Source organism: Anolis sagrei, chromosome 2 (genome assembly GCF_037176765.1).
Source record: "Anolis sagrei isolate rAnoSag1 chromosome 2, rAnoSag1.mat, whole genome shotgun sequence".
In the NCBI taxonomy this organism is placed as follows: domain Eukaryota; kingdom Metazoa; phylum Chordata; class Lepidosauria; order Squamata; family Dactyloidae; genus Anolis; species Anolis sagrei.
The window spans coordinates 223,104,101-223,129,191 of NC_090022.1; the positions used below are offsets into that span (position 1 = coordinate 223,104,101).

Genomic DNA, 25,091 nt, shown 5'->3' on the forward strand with positions numbered 1-25,091 from the left:
GGATTTCTGGGATTCGTGGTTGCTGGGGGACGGAAGGGAAAGAGGGTTCATTTCCGGATGAAAGCAGAGGCGTGAGGGATGAGCTCTCAAAGGGGGAATGTGTCTCGGTCGCGGCCTCAGCGGCACCAAAACGCGCAGGTCTTCCGAAATGACAAATACGACACGAGTGCCCAGCGTAAGGTAAGTGGGCTTGCGGGTGCTGGGTCCAGCTGCTTGGTGGTTCGCTTCTCTGGCAGATTCAGAACGTGCAGAACTCCTACCGTGGACATTCCACAGATATATAAACCTCCCTTGCCTAGTTTCCAACTTACCTCACAACCTCTGAGGATGCCTGCCATAGATGTGGGCGAAACGTCAGGAGAGAATGCTTCTGGAACATGACCACAGAGCAACCCAACTCATTTTACAGATTGCAAAGGCCTTTGGTGGAGATCAATTAAGAATGCATCTACACTAAAGCGGTTTGACACCACTTTAACTGCTATGGCTCAATACTATGGAATCATGGGAGTTGTAGTTTGGTGAAGAACCAGGATGCTTTGACAGAGAGGGCCTTGTAAGACTACCACTCCAAAGATCCCACGACGCTGAGTCAAGGCAGTTAAAGTGGTGACAGCCAGCAATTAATTCCACGGCATAGTTGCATCCTGAAAAAATGATAGACTTCAATCTACTTCTTCAGGTGTGTGAAGCCTGTGGGTGAAGAACCTACATGCCTCACAGACAACAGTGCCAAACAGTTAATATTTTCTCCAGGGTGCTACCAAAACATCTGATCACATTCTGGACGATAAAAAAGAAAAAAATCAAGAGAGAAATCTCCATTCTGGAAACACAAGTAAGGAACGAGCCCTCTGCAGGAGTCATCAGTGGACATAATTTCTGAAAAAGCAGAGAAATCCCATCTATGGGATGCATTTCTCTTTGGTGATGAAAAAGAAGGAAAATAAACTCTCACTGCTGGGAGACTAGATGACCAGTAGAGTACCAAAAACCAAGGCAACAACATTTTCATTGCAAATCTATCATCCAGAATCAAGCAGACGAGTCTCTTGTATCCTGGGCTTATTCTTCTGCCCTCCAAACCCAGGCACATTGCTGTAGTGAGATAGAGTAGGGCTTTTTAAGCTTTTCTAATCACAACCCCTTTCCACCCGAGAAATATTTACATGACCCCAGGTATAAATATATAAATTATATATGAAAAGCAATAATTTATGGGTAATTAATCAGCATTTACAAGGCTTGCTAAACAAGCTGATTTTCCTTTTTATGAGCTACAACTGAAGCATGTTCTGCAGAGTCCACAGTAAACCCTGCACATTGTTGCTAATAGATGTGTGTAAATGGATGGTATTCAGAAAGCTTTTATGTACTGTTGCCACATTTTTCAGGATCCCAACGTTGGGCAGACAGGACCCAGTTTGGGGTTGGGACCCACAGTTTAAGAAGCTCAGATCTAGAGGTCTGCTGCTGCTACCTCCAGGAATATTTCAAGAACCATGACATAGCAATCACTCCTGTCTCCAGAACCCTACACCAATATACTGCACAATACCTGTCAGAGGCATTAAAAAAACCTCCCCTCCCGATGAATGATACACCAAACTTGATTTCTGTATAGAATGCATGCATCTGAGGAAATAGACGTAAGGTGTGGAGTTAATACAGCTTTAACTGCAAAGCATCAAATCTATGGAATCATTGGAGTTGTGGTTTTACAAGATCTTTATCCTCTTCTGCCAAAGAGATGTTGGTGCTTCACCAAACTCCAACTCCCATGATTCCATAGCATTGAGTCGCTTTGTGGCGAGAAAAAGCTGGGTTTAAATAAACTTAATAATAATAGTGGCACTTAAAGTGACATCAACCCATATTCATTCTACAGTGTCGATGCACCCTTATTTTACTAATGCTTGTGCTACCAACTTTGTTCTTTCAGTCTCTAAGGTGCTACAACATCCGTCTGTATACTGATATTACTGACTAATATAGCTATGTCTTTGAATTATTAAGTTGTTTTCTATACCTTTATTTTTATTTTTCTACCAAAGATGCAGCAGAGAGCAGCATGTTATTGCATTTTTTCACAGATATGCAGAACAAGATATTTAGGAGTAGCTTGCAGTTTAGAAATTAGAATAGTAGGTGTCTTGATTTCATTTCTGTTGCAAACCTGTTAATGGACCACAAACCAGTATTTTTTTCTGGATAAGGAATGCACAGTCTGCATTAATAATGTAACTGCAGAAACAAATTCTTGCACAAGTATCACAAGTAGCTTAATTAGAATAATTTTAGTTTTCTTGGCAGGGCGGAGCATGCATGGAAAGTAGGATTACAGGAATGTAATTTAAATATTCATTATTGTAATCATCTCATATTAGGAAGCATCAGTGGTTTAATTTTAAGCTGGAAGTTCCTGTTTGGGTGGGGTGCATAGAATGGCAAACCTTTTCGGTTTTATAAATGAATTGAATATGCATTTTTTTGTTTTATGAAAAAAATATTAACCATATATATTTTACTGGCTGTTTTGTAGCAAAATATTCACTTACATTTGAACCAGTTATTGAAACAAGAATGATACAGTAAACCAACTCTTACGAAACTACAGAATGATCTATGTTAAAACATTTTGCTAATTTTATTTCTTTAGCAAAACTGTAACTACAGCTCAGAGCAGTCACCACTACAAAGTAAAAATAATGCATGGCATCCTGTTAGTAACATACAGTTTTTGGTTGTTACAATGGTTGGTTCTCTTCCTTCATAATGACCAAAGTCCCCCACGACTCCTCACTTGAAAGTCATTCCTCCATGTCCATTCAGGGGTTCATGGGGAGAATGTTGGAGACATGTTTGGCTTTCGATCCATAGCCAGGGGAGAAAAGTTATGTCATTCACCAGATCTTCAAAAAGACCCCTATGGATAGTGGTGGGTGATATTACTCTTCTCCTATCAGGAGAAGGGACATTTGAATGTTGGGTGATGGCAAGATGAGACATGGCATAGCTCAGCTTGAGGAACATTTATGCTATGCTTAGTGGTGTAGTATCTCAACCATTGAGTTAGATTTAGAGTGCATTCACATTGTAGAATGAATGCAGTTTGATTCTACTTTAACTATCTTGGCTCAGTACAGAGGCATCATGGGAATTGTGGTTTGGCAAGGCACCGGCACTCTTTGATAGAGAAGGGTAAAGATCTTGTACAAGTATAACGCTCAGGATTCCATAGCATTCAACCATGAATGTTGAAGTGGTATTAAACTTTATTCATTCTACAATGTAGATGTACCTAAGTTAGTTGAACATTGGTTTCACCTCCAACCTCTTCCTGATCTGGCTTCCCCCCTACTGATTAACTAATTTTGAATCATATGCAGTTCCCCACTGTCACAAGTACTGAGACTGCTGAAATGAAAGATGTTACTACCACCTTTCTCTGCTTTGGTGCAGCAACTTTAGTTCTGAAAGTAATTGAGTATTAAAGTACATTAAAGTATATTACAACTTGTTTCTTTGATTTCACTGGCAGCCAAGTTATTAGTCTGAGTTCAAATCAATAGGCTTGGACATACATTAGAGCTCAGTGGAAGGCCTTCTCCATGATGATGTTATCAGAAAAGAAATTGATGTGATCTTGCAGTTTAACTGAAGAAATGCACCGCTAACTTTCCCTCTTGGGTTTTAAAATCTGGAAAAAAGTCATTGTAGAGGTTGTAGAAATATACAGAAATTTGTGCCTCACCATGACTCTTTAGATACTTGGGCTGTGCTACTATATAACAGTGACCACAAAAAGTGCTACTTTTTACTGAGTAAACGTGCATGGGCTTCCATGGGCTTTAACAGTGCTAAGAGTGGAAATTTCTTTAATATGTAATCTGTACGTTCAGTGCTTTGGAAAGGCACACATACTGTGTCAGCAAAAGGGTAGACTCAGCCTTTCTCTGCAGATGTGGGTATTTAGTTAAGCTGCTCAGCCCACTTGTTTCTCTCAGGCCCCTTCCACACAGCTGAATAAAATCCCACTTTATTTGTTTTGAAAAAAGGAGGCGTAGTGGCACAATGGGTGCTGGTTGAACTGCTGACCTGAAGGTTGGTCGTTCAGATCTCTGAGATGGGATGAGCTCCCATCTGTCAGCCCCAGCTTCCCATGCAGGAACATGAGAGAAGCCTCCCACAGGATGTTAACATGTCCGGGCGTCCTCTGGGCAATGTCTCTGCAGATGGCTAATTCTCTCACACCAGAAGTGAATTGCAGTTTCTCAAGTTGCTTCTGACATGATAAAAAAATCTGTTTTGAACTGGTATATATGGCAGTGTGGACTCAGATAACTCAGTTCAAATTAGATATTGTGGGATTTTCTGTCTTGATATTCTGTGTTATGTGACTGAGTGGAAGAGTCCTCACTTTATTTCTTTTTTCCTTGTGCTTGACTTAAGGAGGACAAGAAGACTGGTGACAGTTAGTGTTTTCAGGCAGAGAAAGAAGAAAGTATAGTTCTTGTTTTGGCCTTAAGCAAGATGGATTTGAGCATGATTACGTAGTTGCCTCTTGTAATTCATGCTGATTGGTAGCTTTAAGACAAATTCTCTCTTGTACTATACAGCAAATCACATGACACTGAAAGGATTCAATGGCAGATAACTAGTAGTTTGTGGATAGCAGATAAGATCTGTAGGAAATTATTTCCATTTAGTAGGAAGATGAATTAGTGATAATTGGGTTTGATCCTTCTCTCTCTCCCCCCCCCCCCCCTAAAATCAGGATTAAGATTTTCATAAAAAACATTCTAAGAATAAGAAAAAAATGGCAGCTGCTGGTCAATAGGGACTGAATGTAAATAAATTCCTGATTTAATTTAATGTAATCCTGGAGATAATGGTGTATGCTTGTTATGCATGCAAATAACTTAGATACACAGATTTGTAAACATTTTTTAAATTGGGAAAAAAAAGATGTTTGAAGGTGTTGTTTGTATATTCAAATGGAATTTCTTCCCAATAAATATTCTGGAAAATATGGCTGTAGGTTCTTGACTACATGCTTGAATCACTATGGATTCAGTGAGATTTAGAGTTGCTTAATGTTGTTGTGAAGAGGGTCATATTTGTCAAAGTGTGGATTGCTGCCATCTGAAAATGGGAAATATTTCTTGAAAGCCTAAACACTGATTGAAGACTGGATGAATTATTTATGTCTTCAAAGCATTTTTATCCCAGTCCTTGGCCAGAAAGACTCCCAGTGCTCTTTACATGCAATCAAAAAAATATGGTCCCTGTCTGCAGGTCCTAAAACAAATGGTCCCTGTCTGCAGTCCTAAAACAAATATGCGGGAAGGATTGTGGAGAGGAAAGCAAGTAACTTTTCAGCTGAGCTTGGCCCTTCTTTTCACCCCTTTTCTTTCTGCTGCAGCTTACTGAAGTGGCTGGTTGTGGTAACAATAGAGGGAGAAGCCTTCAGGGAAGTGGTCTGATTAGTAAGTATTTATATCTTCCCTCTTATCTTCTGACCCTTGCATTAGATACCAAGTTCTAGTTTTGATTTATCACAAATGCTGAATCCTTTCAGATCTTTAATTGAGGCACCTTTAGGAAAGAATGAACCACATCTAAAGACTTTATAAAGAAGATCAATCTAAAAAAAAAACACACACACACAATCTATCAGTACAGATTCTCTTTCCCATATCAAAAAGCCATCCCTTATTTGAAAAAAATAATAATATGAGGAATGTAAATTACTAATTGTGAAGGAGCATTCTGGTAAAATGTTGGCAATTTTGGAAAAGCATGACCTTTCAGAGAAGAACCAAAACCTGTTTGAGTAGAATCTTCTCAAGTGGTGTACAACCAGATGTAATATGCAAGGCAATTGACTTTAGTTATTAAACTGAACCTATTGTCTCTGATCTGTTAGGAAAACAGAGATTTGCCAGCGCATAAAAACAACAGAGCTTCAGAAATGTTTTCAGTGTCCAAAAATATATTTACTCTCTCGTAAGATAACCCATTTCTGTATCATGCATCTAAGAGACAAAATGAAGTAGACTTTGGTAAAAATAACATATTTGGTTTGCTCACAACTTCATGTGTTCAGCATACACAGGTTCAAAACTTATTAGTCCAGTTACAGATATGTTTGAGATATTTTCCGTATGCATATGGTACTGGGCATCTTTCTTATAATTAGCAGCAGGCAAATGTTGGTCTGAACAGTCCCAAAGTCTATTCAGTCTCTGTGTGTCCTAAAATGAAGTCTGAGCTTTGAGTAGTCCCAGATCTGATCATGTGATCTGCAGCCCCTCTTACAATCTCAAGAAACATAAGGTAATGAGAAAGCTGCATATGAAAACATGCATATACAATAAAGTAAGCAAACATAATCACATACAAATAAATTAGTGGAGGCTTGAAGAAGATTGCTATTTCCAACAGGAAAATCATTACATTTAGTGTGAGGACAAATACAATTAATAGGTCTGAAATATTAAGCAGCCACATTTCAAAATCTTGCTTTGAATCGGATAGTAAGTGGCCACTGATCACCGAAATGAAATTGTTGATTTTCCCTTATTATAACATTTAGGCGCCGGAAGACAGAATTTGTAGAGGTGTTTTCAAAGAAAAATAAAGTGAAGCGCTCCAATGTTATGTCGTATATTGATTTTGCAAATTTAATAAACAGGTGGCAGAAATGAAAATACGGTTATTCCTTTACTGTACATAAAACTGGAGGAAAGGAAGGGAGGGTGAGAGAAGTCATTTTGGACCACTTTTTATTACTATAGTATATACCATAAATAATTACTCAAACAGCAGAGTGAAAAAATAGCATCTTTATGGAAAACCAAACATGTTTCAAGTCTTTTCCCCCACTTTGGAGAACAGGCAATCGAAGAATAGGTTGACACTGGCTACAAATAGGAAATGTTTCCTGAAAGGCTGAACTTTAGAAGAGGCTAAGATTCACCAGTTTCTTTTGGAATAACGAGACCTTTGCTTTCCCTAAAGGTGTGCCACAATTACACTATATTTAGCAGTGGTTTCTACATTTCAATTATTATAACTTCCTTGTAATAATCTCCCCCTCTCTACCTGCTTCAAATTGTGAAGTTGTGGAGACAATTGTGGTTGTTTGTGAGTGCCCTCCCTAATTATATTCACTGCTCTGGAAGTGCTAAAGGCCATTGCTAACTTCAAACTCTCAGTATGTATTTGGGGAACCAGTTTATGTACTCAAATAAACATGAACAATTAATAAACAATGTGCACCACTGCATACAGCGTCAAACAATTATAACATTTTTTCTATTGCTAGATAGTGTAAAATCATGGCTTCAGGTGGAGGGGAGAAAATAAAGATAGTAATCTGACTAAGTCACACACCTAAGCAAGTTTGGTTTAGACATTGGGAACAATAAAGGTGGAGTGTCATTGCATGTGGCAAAGGAAAAATTGAGCCGCTTGATTGTACAACCAAATAGATGTGTACAGTATAAGGATATTCATAAACCTACATATGAAATATTCCTTATTTGCCTCAGCAGGTGCTTCAGCATTTAATAAATATCAAATTGTAATACATATGAAGACAAATTTATTCAAAGATACTGTTTTTATTTTTAACCATCAAACCTAGACAAATATCACATTATTAACAAGAATTTTAAACTGTGTGAAAGGTGGACAGCTGGGATTTTTTTTCCTTTTTAAAATAATTATGGTGTTACACTTACATTCTATATCTCCTCAAGCAAGTACTATAGATCCGCGACTGTTTATCCTGACAACAATCCTATGAGGGAATTTAGACTGAGAGTATACTTACATTTCAGTTTCCTGTTATGATTCAGTGATTCATTTGTTACTAGTATGGCATGCCTTAGTGCTTGCTCTTTAAACATACCTCTGCTTTTACATTTTAATTTATTTTTAATTATGGCATTTGCCAAACTGTACCCACGTGCTGGCATAGTACCTTCATTTGACAAATATGTTGATGTAGAAAGGTCATTGAACAAGAATTGTGGCTTATCCTTCTAAAAAAGATATCATATTTCATTTTGTGTTTTTTAAAAATCTGGTAATTGTGGCTCAGAAAACAACGTACCAGCATCAGTAAGAAAAAGCTCTCGCCATATGGCTGATTAAGCCAGTGATAAACAAGTGTCTCATCACATGGGCATATCTTAGCTACTAATCCGTCCCAGTCCTTGTTTATCCTGCAGTTGAACCCAGCCCAGACTTAAGTAACTTTCACTTTTCATGTCTGTCGCGCACAGCAAAGACACAGGCTATGAATAATGTATTTTGGATGCATTTGATCAAGAATATTGTCCATTTCTGTTTTGCTGTATCAGCACCAAACAAAAAGTACAAGAGAAATTGTCCACTTATAGGTAAGTGATGTGGCATACATTGATAACATGTCTTGGGTGATTGGAACAGCAGGCTTGTGACGTAATTCTTTCTTGTTTGTGAAGTAGAGCTGGGCTGTAACTCAGCTGTGGGGTTAGATATTTTGAAATTATCTCTGACTAAATGCATCATTTTTAATATCTCATAGGAGTTTGGCTCTTTTCAGAAAAGGTTTAAAAGATGGGCACGGACTGTGACTTCTTCACAGGTTTTAATGCTCTTTGAGAAATCACTTTTCCTATCATCTTTGAAATTACAGCTTTCTGCTTATCACCACCCAGACTCAGTCTTGAGCCAATGCCCTCCCATGTCCATTCTAGTATCGGGGGGGGGGGGGGGCTTAGAAAGGTGTACCTGTAGCCAGATGCAGAATAATTACATAATCCACAGAAAGAGGTATGGTGACACACACCCTTCACCAGCTGTGAGACAGCTGTAGGGGACTGTAGTCACAGAATCATAGCATTGGAAGAGAATGGTGTGGGGCCTCTTTTAACTTCCACAACAACAGAATGAATAAATAATGTCTACAAACACAGCTAACAGGATGCCAGACATTGTCTTCATTTCATGGCTTCAAAATTAAACGTGGCCCTCTGATAAATTGCTTTACCTGCTATTTTATTTTGGGTTTTATTTTAATTTACAGATTGTTTTGTTTTTTTGTATTGCTCTTTACCTACTGCTTTATATGTACTAGAGTTTTGTTTTTTTTGTACATAATGTATTTACCAAAATCTGCACTGGGACTATTTGACAAAAGCCAAAATAAAATTACCATGAATATGTCACCTTAATCTTTTCTGTCACTCCATGCTGAAGGAGAACAATAGCTGCTAGCTGCTTTTATTTATTAGAAGTCTCTTTTTCCTATTTCAAATGCAATCCATTTCCATGAGTAATGCCTACTGAGAAGCCCCAGGAAATATTTCCACTGCTTCTGTGTTAAATCCTATCTGCAAAGAATGAATAGGTTCCAACAATAATTTTGTCCTCCTCATGTACTGCAATGTAACGGTATTTCTGACTGTAGACAGCCTTAGGGAGAAAGCAAAACTTGTGATATTGCTTAGTTGTAAAAGCTCTCAGTAAAAGGTTATCCTTATTTCTAACAAGCAAGACTATTCATCTTTCTGCAGGATGGTAGCATTATCTGCTATAAATTTGCATGCTTTCATCAACATCCTTCTTAAAAATTCAGATTGAAGTTCTGTAATTTATTTGGAACAAAAAGACTTAAATAGTAACTTTGGAAGAGTAAATAGAGAAAAAACCACATTTTTCAAAAGATGAGAATTAAATATGCATATGTAATAATGCAAACCAACACATGGATGAGCCAGAGTTTAAACCTCTTCTTGTGCATGGAAACCTACTGGGTGACCTTGGGCATGTCAAACTCTTTAGAATTAGAAGAAGGTAAAGATAAAACCTACTCTGAACATGCAAAAACATGCTGTAATGGGGTTGCCCTATATCCAAAATGATCTGAAGGCATACATCAACAATGTATGAATGTTATTATTGGTTTCTGGAGAAGCAAGACTGCAGTAGGAAGTGTATGTTAAACAGGAAATTGATGTCATGCTTCTGTTTCGTGATTACACTATTTCATTCTTTGTTGCCATTAAACTAATGAACCTTGGATTTTCACAGGCTGTGGGTCATGAATGATTTTCAAATAGCCATTGGAAAAGCATGTGCCTGCTTCAGAGCTATGCATGTAGAACAGAAGTAGTCACAGGCAGAATGGCACCATATTTGGACTTCTGGCCAGTGCAAGCAAAGATAAACAGGCTGATGTCTTAACGGTGAGCCTCTTTCACTATTGCGGGGAAAGCCAATAGCTATAAAAGAGTAGGAAAAGAACAAGGCATAGGGTTGGTCACAGGAATATCAAATTTAGCTTTCTGCCATTATTATTCCTTCATTCCTTTCTCCATTGCTTTGTTCCCATGCAAATAAGTTTAGTTTAAAGCTGCTTCCCACTTTATGACTAAAGCTCTGAGGTCCACTTTGAAACAACAGTTTGCATAACTCCGCAGACTGGAAATCAGATTACTGGCTCATGCTTTCTATCTGCAGCAGCCCACTCCAAATGTGCTCCACCAAGTAGGTAGTGCCCAGTGACTCCTTAATCTGAAGCAAGGATTTAGCATAGCCAGACATGGAGCACCAGTTACATCTACAGTAGAGTCTCGCTTATCCAACCTTCACTCATCCAATGTTCTGTATTATCCAACACAGTTTGCCTCCTGCCCGGATCCACAGCTGTTTCAATACATTACGATGTTTTGGTGCTAAATTCGTAAATAAAGCAATTACTACATAACGCTACAGTGTATTGAACTCCTTTTACTGTCGATTTGTTGCAAAACATGTTTTGTTGCTTAATTTGTAAAATCATAATGTAATTTGACATTTAATAGGCTTTTCCTTAATCCTTCCTTATTATCCAACAGTTTCACTTATCCAACGTTCTGCCGGCCCGTTTATGTTGGATAAGCGAGACTCTATTGTAATTCTACCAGAATCTATGTGGGCCTGGTATCCATGAGTTAAAAGACTAACCCCAGAGTCTTCACCTCTGTGCCTTGTTCTTGATACTGCTCAATTTTCTATTGACAAATCAAATATGTTGGATGGAGAGAAAAGGAAGGTGTTAATGGGTTGTAAATTCTGGAGCAAAGTGAGGATGCTTTGGATCAAAATCTTTTAGATTAGAAATGTCACACAAATGCTATTGTTCAAAATGACTAAGTTTGGTTTATTTTGTGTTGCATTCAAAATAATGTTTAAAGATCCAGCCTCTAAATTGCATGTTTGATTATTAGAAGAAGCCTGTGTTAGGATGACTGAGTTAATGCTGGCTTGGGAAGCTAGCCTAAATATATTCACCTGAGGCCCTCAGTGGAACCAAATATAAACTTCCCTACCATCTAAATCACTCTCCACTCTCTTGAAGGAATGTGTTTTAAAAGTAGCCTATAGGAATCCTGACAGCTTTACTCTGCCAAAGTCTTGAGATAAAACAAGCAGCTCTGTCATCAATATTGAGGAGGTCAGGGTTGGCTTGGATAATGATTTCCCTTGTGGCTTAGCTGTCTGGAAAATTCTTGCTTCGGAATCACGTTCAAAATGTTCTTGTATCAATGACAGGCCAATCAATAAAACATTTTGATAAATTCCTGCAGCTCTTTATTTTCTTTGTACAGTATTTGATCTTCTCCATATTGATGTGCCTTGCATGGCAGAGTACTCAAAAACCTACATGTACACAGTTTGTATTATCAAAACAAACAACATATAAATCAAGGATAGCACAAGGAAGATAGTTTTAAAAATACAGACTTGCCACTGTGCTCTCCATTCATTTTGATTGCAAACAAAGGTTTATGCTCACGTGGCCCACCCGAGCATTATATGAAATTCTTTAGTCTTGTGTACTGTGCCACCATGATCATGAAATTGTGCGTCAATGTACAACTCCCATTGCATATGGGTTATCTGGTTTGTTTTTCTTGAACTATAGTGTGGTTAAACAATATATTTCTTATTATGAAAATGAATGTCAACTGATTCTAGAGGATAATGGATAAAATTCTTTTTCATATCACAGAAGATCATAATTCTGTCATTTTTATCTCATTAAAGTGGAAAATTATATTAAGTCAGTCTTTTTGTACCTGAACCATACTATACATTCTCATTCTGCTATGAAATTAGAAGTTTATTATGGTGTAAATCACATTTTCCTCCTTAAATGGGAATTAATCACCTATTTCACATGATCAACTTGAGGATATTCCAACATTTGGTGCAGTGTCGTGAAGCTGCTGCTACACAAATTGCATAGTCTTACCTAACTGTCTAAAATTAGCATTTAAACAAGACGAGCCATCTCAGGTCACTGTCCTTCTGAATATTTCAACTGAGGGTGCCTTATGAGACAGGTAGCAGAAAGATTGTGCCGTATGCTTATGAAAAGACAGTCCTAACTACCTGAAATACTTCACATAATTCAAAACAAGCCAGAAGTGCACTGCATATGTAACAGCTAGGATTTTCACTGCTAAATTTACTTGCCAGCTTGAACATTGAAATTGGAATATTACCACTGTGTATTTCTGTTAAATTGTTTATCCCCTTAAAAATGTGAAAAGGCTTTTTCAATACTGTTGGCACTTATATTTTCAATGCCACTGGCATTTATATTCAAATATGTGTGACACTTAGCAATAAATGAGTAATGATATATTAGAATGGTGGTGGAAAGACTAGAAAAATAACGTCTTCTAGGAGTCTAGCTGAAACTGTAATTCCTGCCTGGATGTAGCTGTAAAGAGCCCAAAGACAAAGAGAACAGCCACAAACGAATTGGTTCACGCCTATATAATTCCAAACTGTTTGTGGAAACAGGAAATTTGCTTCTCCCCATCCGTGCTATTCTCCCCAAACTCTTAACACCACCAACACTTTGGTTGAAACCTCTAGTACAGAACAGGTGTGTGCAGTCCTTCGTCCAGGATACGGTTGCTTTCCAGTAGTCATGTTACTCCTTTAATTCTTCTTAGATAATGGATCCTGAAAGATTAAACAAAGAAAATGTCACTAAGTAGATCAGGTGAAGAAATATTTCTGATACTATTGTCTGGTATGGATTTAAGGCTGTAACATGACTACTGGATTGCTTTGAAGCAGCAGAGCCCTTTTAGAAATTTCTCATCAGCTGTGACAACAGAACTGTAACAGAAATGCTGACATTATGTTTCTCCTCATGTTTCTTTGGAATGAATTTGGTCAGTGTCCATTAAGCACTGCAATTTTTTTGTTGTTGTTATGGCTGGTAACCTATCTTTCCACAGAAATCTTTCATAGCCAGCCTCTAATTTTCTGAATCAATAACAGACAGGATATTGATTTGCCTGTGTAAGGAACAAAGTGAATCCGAATACTGTAGAATTCTCAAAGGAGTGATGATTTTCAGAATATTGGCTTACTAGATTCTTCCAGATAATTGTATTTAGTTATGTGAATCTGGCTGTAATGCAGGCAAAAATGTGTAACAAACAGTTGCTGGTTTTAATTAGAAAGGAATTAGGTAGTTTTTATCATATGTCATCTCTCCTTGGATTGTTCAACTAAAATTGGTTGAGCACTTCTTAAGAAACTTATCGTTCTAGCTAATATATTTGGGGAACTTAGATTGAATGTCTTTAAAGCCAACATATCTTTACCATTTCCAATCTAAAATCTTCTTGTTATGATTGCCACAGTAGCCTTTGCAATAAATTAGCTTGCAGTTAATCTTGCTCTGTTCTCAAAGCCTTGTACTTGTAGCAGTTCAACTGAGGTCATCCATTTCTCTCTCTGTCTCGCTATAAGCAAAAAAGTAAATAACTAAAATAGATTTTCTAAAAGAAATTCTTCCACATTGTTTCAGTACTGGTACTATTTTTATGCCTTGCAAATTATTTTTCATTGGGCTGCATTTTTGTGATGCAGATCATTTGTAGTTTTAATGGTATATCTTCATCGTATGCAAAGCATTCTTTTATGTTTAATGTACTGTTTTTCATGATGGCATTTGACCTTGAATTCTAAGTCATCTTGGCTTTCTCAAATTTTAACACTGTCTCCACAAAGATTTTTCACAGAATAAATACAGTAGGCGTTGGATATCCACTGGGATTTCGTTCCAGGACTCCTTGTGGATATCACAATTCATCATCATCATCATCATCATCATCATCATCATCATCATTTAATAACTTATTAATCGCCCTCCATCCGAGAACGCTCTAGGTGATTTACAGCTAAATTATAAAAGATAAAATACATACATACAAAAATTAAAAATTAACAGAGATCGAATGCTCTAGTAAAAAGCCAGGCCTTAAGTGCGAGAGTAAAAGGCCCTAAGTCACGCATGGCTCTCATGTAGGGCGGCAAGGAATTCTACAAGGCAGGGGCAGAAATAGAAAAAACCCTGCGTCTGGTCCTTTCCAAGTGCACTTCTCTAGGACCCGGTATGTTGAGTAAGTCACGTTGGGCTGGTCGTTGCGACCTCCGATGATGGGAGAAGGAGAGGCGGTCCCTAAGGTACGATGGACCCTGGCTGTAAAGAGTTTTAAAGGTCAGAACTAGCATCTTATACAGGCCACGGTACTCAGTTGGAAGCCAATGTAAATGTTGCAGCACTGGTGTTATATGGCATTTCATGGGCGTTCTTGTGAGTAACCTGGCTGCCGCATTCTAAATAATACGAAGCTTTCGGGTCATAGACATCGGAAGGCCCACATACAGGTCGTTGCAATATATGCTAAAGTCCCATTATATAGAGTGGTGTAATTACATGGTGTCCCTTATTAAAATTGGCAAAATCAAGGTTTGCTTTTAGGATTTTTTTTAATCAAACTAGCTAGTTCAATCTGTGGATGAGGAGAACCAACTGTATAAGGAACCTTAGACACCAGATAATAAAATGTAAACATGTTTATATTCTGAAATAGCTGTTTCATGTAAACATTTGCATCAAATTTTTCAGTGCTGTAGGTGAGCAAAGCCAATCTTAATATTCAGCACTGAATTTTCTCTCTGTTTCGAGAGCTACAGCTCCACATGTATTTCCACAATATCCACTAAAATTTTAATTATTTAGATCCTTTTGAAAAATAGTTATATACTTGCACATATTAGAAGGCCTATCTAAATAACACTTACATGTTTTCAGTCATGTGTGAGAGCTGAGTCTTGCATAAATTGGGACAAGATGTATCTTCACTTTAATATAGCCAATGATAAAGACTGAGATACTAATCTCAGATGAAAAGTGCTATTTTACATATCCATGTTCATGTCTCCAAGCCAAACGAGGAGATATTTCCTGCCTTCACTTTTTTCATCCCTTTGCTGTTATATAAAGCAAGGCACAAAAGACTGTGGTGTGTTAGCTGGCAAGTACCATAGATATACCACATAAGGTTGTGCAAAAGCCTCGAATGAGGCAAAATACAAGGCAAATAGTTATGATAGTGAAATTTAGAAAAGTTCCAATTAGAGGCAAGGTGAACTTTGTTGTTTTGGAGATTCAGATGTTCACCCAGGACCCTGACTGTGTCTACTACAGGGAGAACACAGAACCACTTTTCTGCTAAAATGAATTTATTTCTTTATTTACAATATTTATAATCCTCCCTTCTCACCCCGCAGAGGACTTAGGGTAGATTATAATGCACATATACATGGCAGATATTCAGTGCCATAGACACACAACACACACACACAGACACATACACAGACACAAAGAGGCTATTTAACTTTCCAGCTTCATGAGGGTATGTTTGAATTCCAGCCACTGGGGGAGCTGTCGCTTCACCATCCAATTGGTACACCGATGGAGTGCTTCCTCATTCTTTTGCACGCTACTGGAGATTTTTTTTAATGATGTAAATTAGTTAAATTAGCCTCCTCGCATAAGTGGCACCTACATTTCCTACTTGACAGATGCAACTTTCTTTTGGGCTGCAAAGGTCGACAGCAAGCTAGACAAATGGTCAGGAGCTTACTCCAATCTAGACTGGCTTTGAACTCATGACCTTTAGGTCAGTAGTGATTTTAATGCAGCTGACTCCCACCAGCTGCGCCACAACCCAGTCTTCTGGGAACATACAGTATTGGGAGCTCCAGATATTGTAGCTGGCGAAGAACTGCTTTTGACACTTCTGTAGCCTCCTCTTATTTGGCTCTTTAGAACAAAGCTCTAGTGATGTTCCAGATTTCCTTCTTGGGGAAACAAAGAGTAAGATGCCTTTTCTTAAAAGAGGAGAGTTTTAATGCTTGAAGCAATTTCATTGTTACTCTGAATGCAAAATGATAAGAATGAGTGCAGTTTCTCAACTTTGAGACAAGGGACCTGACTATCCATTCTGCCTGAAGGATTCAACAAAGAACAATTGTTGTTAAGTGCCCTCTGAAGCTTTTAGTTGCTTAAACAGTCAGTGTATTTACCTGTAGCGATTACACAACATAGCAAAATGCCAAAATGCTCACAAAACCTTACTCTTACAAAAAGCCTCCTATTGGACAAATCACTAGGCACTATTTCTCCTAAATTTAACAATATTCATGCCCTTCTAGAGGTTGTCATGTCTACAAATTTGTGCAGCTTTTCCCAAGCACGGAGATCATAGATACAGGTTCTGTGGAACTCATTGCCTCCATACATTAGAGCAATGTCGAAGTTGTGACCTTTTGTAAAGGCACTCAAGACTTGGCTGTTTGGTTGTGCATTTAAGTAATCAGATCTAATTTGCCAAATAGTCACTGTTGAATGTTTTTATGTTGAATGTTTATATATTGTGTAAATGCTATTTTAGATTGTAAGTCGCTCGGAGCACCTTGGTGGAGAGCGACTAATTAAGAAATAAAGTGAAGTGAAGGTTAATGTTCTGATTGTTGTTAATGGCACTCTCAGAAGCATAGTAAAGTTCCACCATAGTTCTGAACTGTGATGTGAGTTAAAAGTTGGTGCAGCTTTGATCTGAGCCAACAAGTCAGTTCCTAGATAGAGCTTGTACACTCAAACTTCTATCTATCTCTGTAAATACAGCTTCTTTCTGGTTTTGTGTTTCGGACTAGAAAGAGAACCGAGAGATAAATCTTCAATGATAGATGTAGGGGTTAAGAAAGAGAATGTTCTTGCAGGTGTATAATTGGAAGCTTGAATAATCTTAACTATCCAGCAAGGAATACTAGGGTTCTTCCTGAAAACAGAATTGAGAAAGCAGGATGAGTAGTTTCCACTGGAATTTGTTTCTTCATGGGATAGCCAAGTCACTCCTTACAGCCATCCTCAAAGGCATCATGTTAATATATATTTTCTTTAAGGAAAAGCAATGTGACCTAGCATATTGGTGCTGTCATATTAATATGTTCCATTTAGTTCCAGAGTAAATATCCCTATAAAATTTACTATGATTTTTTAACGGAGAAGGCTGAAACCTGTTCCCCTTCATTCTGGCTTCTTCCCTTTTCCTCAAAGGGGAAGAGGCCCAACAGTCAATGGATGTGACTTTACATGACATTGAGCCCCTGGTCATGTAAAGAATTATAGCCATAAGTTCAATCATTGCACACCCATAGCTCTCAACACACCTACCTGGGAGGAATGTTAAGGACAGTATCTGAGTCACACTGTTTGTAAAGGGGAGCGAGGAAGCTGAATCAACTCAGTTGGAAAGACAAAGACCTTACTTGCTTTGCATTCATAATATAGTTTTGAGCTTGTCCATTTGCATAGTAGCCCTCCATGCTAGAGCAAACAATTTGAAACAAAAATAATTGTCAAAAGTAGCATGCAATACTATGTGTTGGGTGTGTTCATGTGTACTGTTTAAATAAAAATTCAGAAATCTTACTAGGCCTGCCCAAGCCATGCATGTGGAATCCATAGACATACTGTGGTCAGCCAGCATTTCAATCCTGTCTTGCGAAGGTGACCAAGGGATAGGATGAGCCAGCTGAAGCTGTGCTGGTCCAATCACCTTCCAGCTTACAGGTGTTGGGAATTACTTGCAGCCTTCTGGCCTAACTTTGTGCCAGCATTAGGCTAAAAGACGTCTGGGTCTGACATGATTTGACCTCTTTTTTGCCACATCGCATCTTTTCTTTTTAGGCTCATCTGGTGACCAAACATACCAGCAAAAGCAAATTTATACAATTTTAACTCTTTACAGTTGCATATCTTTAAATGAGAGTTACAGCACCCAGTTGCAATTCAGTGCATACCTATTTAAGGAAAATAATTGAACAGTCGACCTACTGTTGACTAAGCATATATATCTTACTGTTTGTATAGCTTATTTTTTGTAAGGCAGGGTAAGTTCTGGCCCCCTTCCCAAAACAACGCATAGGATATTTCCTTGATAAATTAATTAATGTTCCCCAGAAGTTGTCATTTTTTAGACTACTTGCACTTCTTTTGCTGGGAAGTGGAGCATTGTAGTCTTTGCGACACACTTCACCCACACTTGCTCTAAGGCAGTATTCTTAAGCTACCTGTTTAATAATCATTTTCTATTGTGCCAACATATTTGTGGAATTGACTCCAGTTTTTTGTTGTTTTGTTTCCTTTGGCTCCCTTGGAAATTGTCTAGGGACTAGCAGCTTATGGTTTGTGGACTGGCACTGATCTATGGACCACCACTTTGCACAAGGTTTTGACCCAGTGGATTTCTCATTAAAAAAGATAATAAGGACATTATTTTTTCTATACAAGGTTTTTAAAATGAAAAATCCACTGGATCAAATCCCTATACAAAGTGGCAGTCCATGGATCCATGCCAGTCCACAAATCATCAGCTGCTAGTGGCATTATTTTTTCTTCAAATACAATCCAGAAATAAAATTAAGGCCATGTGTCTGTATGATTCATCATGTTTCTTATCTTGTTTCTCTATTTCCCACTCCACCCCAATTTTCATTGCAAAGCACTTGTAAAAGTCAGGGGTTCTATATTTCATTCTGTGTCTTTAGAGCAGTATACTGATAGGCATATAGAAAGCTCTGAGGTGGGCCAAAATGAATTTTAGTTTCTGGTTGTATCAGTTGAGAGCAATATTAAATCTAAAAAAAAGTTCCTTAAAGAGAAGTCACTGCTGATTGTGAGAATTTGTCTGACATCTTGGTAAAATCAAATTCTAACATTTCTTTTAGAAAATTAATGCAAAGGTCCACGAAGGTCTATGTCAGCATTGTAAGGAGGTGCTGGAATGGCGTGTGAAATTCAACAAATACAAAACACTAACACAGTCTAAAAAATGGTGAGTGAATTGTTTTATGGATTACTGTTAAAGTTCCACCTGCTCGGCTTACTCCAACAGATGAGTTCTGTGAGTTGGCCAGGGAGATGATAGCTGGGCAAAATTAGTTGGTTTTTCCCTTTGTTTTTTGACATGGCAAAAGTACTACAAATGACCACAATGCTAAAGTGGATTCATCGTCTTGTGATTGAGGTATTGATTTGCAAATAGTAAAGCCTGAAGTAATAAAGTTCTGAAATAAAGACTGACATTAAATCAGAGCAAAGAAACATTTCCTTAATGTTAACTTAGGTAAATAGGCTGTGAAGTGCACTTTAAACTGTCTAAATCCTGCATTGGGAGAATAAATATTGGCACTTCTCTCATGCACTCAGGGACAAACAGTAAGTTTCATGGAAATGCACGTAACAAATTCTAGTATGTGTTTTTTAAATGAGAAGCTTTCCTAGGAAGTGGCACTCTTGACCAGAGGCGGGGGAGACATAGACCTCTGGGGAGAAACCAGTTTGGAGGAGAACAAAGTCAGGGCTGCTTTACATGCATTTGTCTCTAAATGTATAGTCTGATTCTCAGAAGGGATAATATACTTTGACTGCGTCACTAGGTGATTCATGCAGAGGAACGCCTTGTACTTATCTTGTAAACAGCCTTTGGGCTTAACTCTGTTTAAAAAATGATGTATCGGGGTTACTCAAAGTCTCCATTGTGAGGGGAAAGGGTGTGTTTGAAACTAGCTCTGTGACACAGACCACAATCTTACTGTATGCAGAAGTTCATCCCTAATTTCAGTAAACCAGTAACCCAGCCTGAGTAACACCTGAATTTCCGTAAGGGCAGAGTCCTTTAAAGTGCAGGTGCACATTAAAATTATGTGAATCTCTATTAGTAGTCTCTTCACAACTTAACAAAAAACAGACACTGGGCCCTTCCACAGCCATATAACCCAGAATATCAAAGCAAAAAATCCCACAATATCTGCTTTGAACTGGGTTATCTGAGTCCACACTGCCATATATTCCAATTCAAAGCAGATAATGTGGAATTTTAGTCAGCTGTGTGGAAGGGGCCTTAATGTCTTCTAATGAATGGCAGATTCCTCTGCTTGATTTTGGGTTATCTTAATTTCTCTCTCAGATAATGATTATGATGATATACTTTATTTGTATTCCACCTTATCTCCCCGAAGGGACTCAGGGCGGATTGCAATCACAAAAAGGCAAACATTCAATGACTGGGTATGACAACCAATATGCACATAATAACAAAAAAAATCAAACATATAAAACAAATTATAGCTTAACAAAAGTGTTAGAACACCAAAGCTTTCAGCAATGCTTGTAGAATAAATCCACTTTAACTGCCCTGGTTCAATTCTATGGGGTCATGGGGGCTGTTTTTTGGTACCATGGGGGCTGCCAAAGAATGATGATGCCTCACCAAACTACAAATCCCAGCATTGTATAGCACCGAGCCATAGCAATTCAATTAGATAGCATCCCTCAAAGAGGAGCTCCATGTACAGCTCCTGAAGTAGCTTCCCCTTTTGCTTTGGCTCAGAACTAAAATTATGATATTACTGGAATCTAATGTGCACACCAATTTTGGGAAGCTAATTTATCCAAAACAAGGTGAGCATTAGATTCGAGTAAATAGTAAATTAAGAGAGGAAACAATTAAGTGGTCTAAGTGGAGGAAAGGTAAAATACAAATCTAATGACCAAAGTGATTGCTAGCTTCCTCTTGAAAAGAAAATGGAGTGGCAATTGCGGGGATGAAGCCAGAACACTAAAATATGAGTTGACACAAACACATCTTCAAGAACTAGAGATAGGAAGCTCTTCTAAAGATTAAACACAAAAGTGCATACCCTCCAAGAGGAGGAGAGTGTGGAGGGGAAGAGAGAGAGGAGACACATCACAAGATGCTGAAAAAAAATCTATTCGCTTAAAAAATAAAAACCTGCTGAAATGTCTGAACAGGGATCTCCATTTTGCCAAGAAATGGCTTTGGAATTCCTAGCTCAGTAGTTGCTGCAATTTCAATTTTAAGTAGCCTCCTGCTACTTAAGTATTATTATAATAAATGCATTAGCTAGTAAAAGACATTTTTTTCAACCATTTTCTCAGGATTTCAAAACGTGTTTCCTTTTTCCTCTTCATTTTTATTGCATGCTCCCCATTTTGTTCTTTTGTTATATAGAGGCCTTGTCAGTATCTGGGCCCTGTAAGGTAATTCTTACTGTTACTGGTGTGGTTTATATATTGGTGTTTCTAAATGCTTATTTCCTTTTTTAAATACGGTATGTCCCTGATCACTTTAAGGTCAGTCTGTCTTTCATACGCAAATTTTGTCAAAGCTTGAGAAGGTTCCTTTTTTAGATTGCAGTTTCCAGAAGCTCTGCCAAGTTCTGAATTCTGTACTTCTGTATTCTGAAACTGTCCTGGTTGTGGGTTAAAATGCAAAAGGGGTTATGCTTACGGTTTTACTTACTTTTTCTTTTAATAGTGTAAAATGTTTGCAGAAGACTGTAAAGGATTCATACCACATTATCTGCAAGCCATGTGCTTGTGAACTTGAGCTGTGTGCCAAATGTGGAAAAAGAGAAGACATTGTGATTCCGTAAGTGTGCCAGCTACTGTTTGGGTATCATTTTATTTCTGCATTTCTTGGAGAATCATCTAATGTAGCCTGGGCTTGGTGACTAATCATAAATGTGTTGTTGTCAACCCCCACCTCCCCTCACCACCTCAAATCCTCTGGAAGGTGCAGAATCTTTTATTTTACTGTCTGCTGCACCTCTGAAAAATAATAACAGGAGGAATATCTGAGTCAAAGAGAAATGGAGGTCACAACCCAAAGCCACACTTATCCCCATCTGTTCTAATTATAATATATTTTTGTTATTTTGCCCTCTGCTCCCTTAAGATTATTCATTCTTGTTTCACAGCATTTAAAAATGTTTTTTCCTTTCTCTCCAAGGTGACTGAAGAAGTAAAAAAGAAAGAAAATATTGCTACTGGCACCAAACCAGGGCTAATACAAAGTATAGCATTTTCAATGATGTTGAGGAAAGCATTAATGGCACCAGTATTTTTGCAGCTGTTGAGAGAAATAGCGTGTAAAGGCACATTAAATGTGTGGTTTTCTTTCAGTCAACAGCTTGTGACCAAAACCTTTACTGACTTTGAAAGGTTGAACTCTAAGTATGATTGGGTAACATGTTATAAGAGGATTTGGATTTGTGAAGTGATAGTTGTTAGCTAATATGTTAAGCAGAACTGATAACATGGTTTGTTATTGCGAATAATTGTTCCTTCCACTAGTGTACAAGTAATTGCTACTTGATCAGCAACATGTATAAATTGCCATATATATACACACACACGCAAATATAAGTCGAGTTTTTCAGCCATTTTTTTAGGCTGAAAAAGCCCTTCTTGGCTTATGCTCAAGTCAAGATTATTTATTATTTTACTCTATTATTATTATTACATTTATTATTTTACTCTATTATTATTATTACATTTATTATTTTACTCTATTTATTTTATTACATTTAAATTATTTTACTCCATTATTATTATTCTTTTTATTACATTTATTATTTTACTTGATCATTGTTATTGCACTTGTTATTTCACTCTAATTATTATTATTATTATTACATTTATTATTTTACTCTATTATTACTGTAATTACATTTCCATTATTTTACTCTCTTTATTATTAATGGAAGGATACTTAAGCACATTTACATTGAAGAAGGTTAGAATAATGGTTAAATCAGAGTTGGACAGTCTTTTCCTGAATTACACTTCTATGTAAATATTAAAAAACATTAAATCTTCTGATGCCTCAATCAATGTAATTTTATTGGTATCTGTTTTTATTTTGAAATTTACCCATAGCTGCTGCATTTCCCACCCTCGGCTTATACTCAAGTCAATATGTTTTCCCAGTTTTTTGTGGTAAAATTAGGTGCCTCGGCTTATATTCAGGTTGGCATATACTCTGTATATACAGTAGCTGTTTCTGGACTAGTCACATTCTGACTGATTGGTACTATTCTCTTAAGGTTTCATTCTTGTCATTGTTCTAAATTTATGCATAGTTGTATAAAAGATATTTTCTTTCCAAACACATCCCATTTTGAAAATTTAGGAACAATATCTTGTGTATGTTTTGTCTTAGGATTCAAAGTGAGAATCAGCCTTCCAAATTGGATGTAAGGACCGAGAATCACTCTTCCAAAGTTGATCCAAGGAGAAATAACAGAAGGGGAGAATTGGAGGAAGGCTCTGAATTAGACCTAAGTGACACTGAAGACAAAGATGAAGCTCTAGATTTACTAGTGAAGCAGATTGAAAGCCTAAACTGAAAAGAAGAGGATATAATGATTTTGCTAAAGAAAAGACTATATTAATACTATATTATGTTACTAACCAGAAGACTTTATACATAATGGAATCACTGCTTTTCATCAAATACTCTGGCAGTGTAAGTTTGACAGTGTTTGGAAGAGTCTGTAGCCTCTTTTTAACTGTGTTTTCTTACCATTCTGAACTGATCCTACAAAAAGATCCTGCAGTTTAATAGATGTATTTTAAATTACATACCTATATATTTATTTTGATAGGTGTCATTCTTTCCTCTTCTTCTGATTCTAGGAGCCTTCTTTTTATCATTTTTTAAAGTTCAAGATTTATCATAAGAACTTCACAAAATTCCTGTTGTATTTGCCTAAAGATTCCCCTTGTCCTGGAGTAGGAAAGATACCCCCAAGATTGCCCTTTAACATCTCCCAAAACCCCCACATTTGTGCCTCAGTACCAAATCATACCTTTCTGTTTCTGTGTGTGTGATGTGCCATTTAAACTTGGCTTAATTAAGTAGGTTTGCTTCAGATTTTTCTGCACCTTTTTCTTTAAAAGATCAATTGAGACCACACCCTTATGAGAAACTGTAGTGTTTGTTCTCATAATAGTAGGAGCAGTCTTTGCTGGGCTGGAGACAACATCTGGAAACAACTCTCATGGGACAAAGGAGAAATAATCTGGGGCTGGAGTCACACACTTGTGCTTCAAAAGCTTTACATGGTTGAGTCTTGTTTATCTAAAGAACTGCATTCGGGCATATACAATGGAACCTCTACTTAAGATTATCAACTTAAGAGTATTTAAGTTAAAAGCTTTCACTTGGTCCAGGGTTTGCTTTGACATAGGAGCAGCATTTTTTGTCAAGAGCTAGTATCAAATGGGGTACTAGCCTCAGACTACAGGCCTTTAGTCTGAGGCATGTCTTGTGCTTTTGTCCGCTTTGGGAGATTGCTGTCTGCTTTGGTCTTGCCCACTTTGAGAAACTTTGGGTTAGTTGATTTTGTGTGGTTTTTATTTGTGGTATGTTTGGCTTCATGAAGAGAGAGAGAGTAAGAGGGAGGGAGACTAGAATGAGTACAGTATGAAGAAAATGATGTTTCTGTTTCTTCACTTTGTGCTTCCTTGCCACAACTTTGTGCTTCTACCATTTTAAAGTTGATCTATGTTAATGTGCATTTATATATTATTTGTTATTTATAGAGTACATTTTCTGATTTTAGAACATAACAAAGAAATTGGTAGTGGGGGAGGAGTTTAAGGGGGGCAGAACAGATTATCAGTATTTCAGTGCATTTCAATTGGAATTTTTGCTTTAAGATAAGCTCTGGGAATTCTTTCCTTAACTACTCGTACATCAAACTGTGTTTCATTTTCTCAGTTTTGATAGTGGTGTTGTAATGTATTAATAGGTGTTTGTGTTCAAGGTTTTTATTATTTCTAAGGCTGTGTTTGCGAGGCTATA

The 25,091-nt window shown here is 37.5% G+C and overlaps 1 protein-coding gene across 2 annotated transcripts; it reads left to right on the forward strand.

The window, feature by feature from the left end:
* The first annotated feature begins 13 nt into the window (after window positions 1-13).
* Window positions 14-23,864, forward strand: C2H9orf85 (chromosome 2 C9orf85 homolog). Of its 2 annotated transcripts, none has more exons than XM_067464428.1 (4): window positions 14-180; window positions 19,147-19,253; window positions 21,759-21,872; window positions 22,233-22,734. In XM_067464428.1, the coding sequence occupies exons 1-4, from the start codon at window positions 79-81 to the stop codon at window positions 22,234-22,236; spliced, it is 327 nt and encodes a 108-aa protein (XP_067320529.1). In that variant the 5' UTR covers window positions 14-78; the 3' UTR covers window positions 22,237-22,734. The 2 variants fall into 2 exon arrangements, with proteins under 2 accessions (XP_067320529.1, XP_060618192.1); XM_060762209.2 differs by lacking the exon at window positions 22,233-22,734 and adding an exon at window positions 23,445-23,864 and having other exon boundaries at window positions 31-180.
* Window positions 23,865-25,091: the final 1,227 nt, after the last annotated feature.

Excerpts from the sequence above, each read along its gene's own strand:
- C2H9orf85 (XM_060762209.2), top strand. The coding sequence starts at position 79 with ATGAGCTCTCAAAGGGGGAATGTGTCTCGGTCGCGGCCTCAGCGGCAC. Across the intron at positions 181-19,146 it reads ACACGAGTGCCCAGCGTAAG|AAAATTAATGCAAAGGTCCA; the intron begins GTAAGTGGGCTT and ends CATTTCTTTTAG. Across the intron at positions 21,873-23,444 it reads AGAGAAGACATTGTGATTCC|GATTCAAAGTGAGAATCAGC; the intron begins GTAAGTGTGCCA and ends GTTTTGTCTTAG.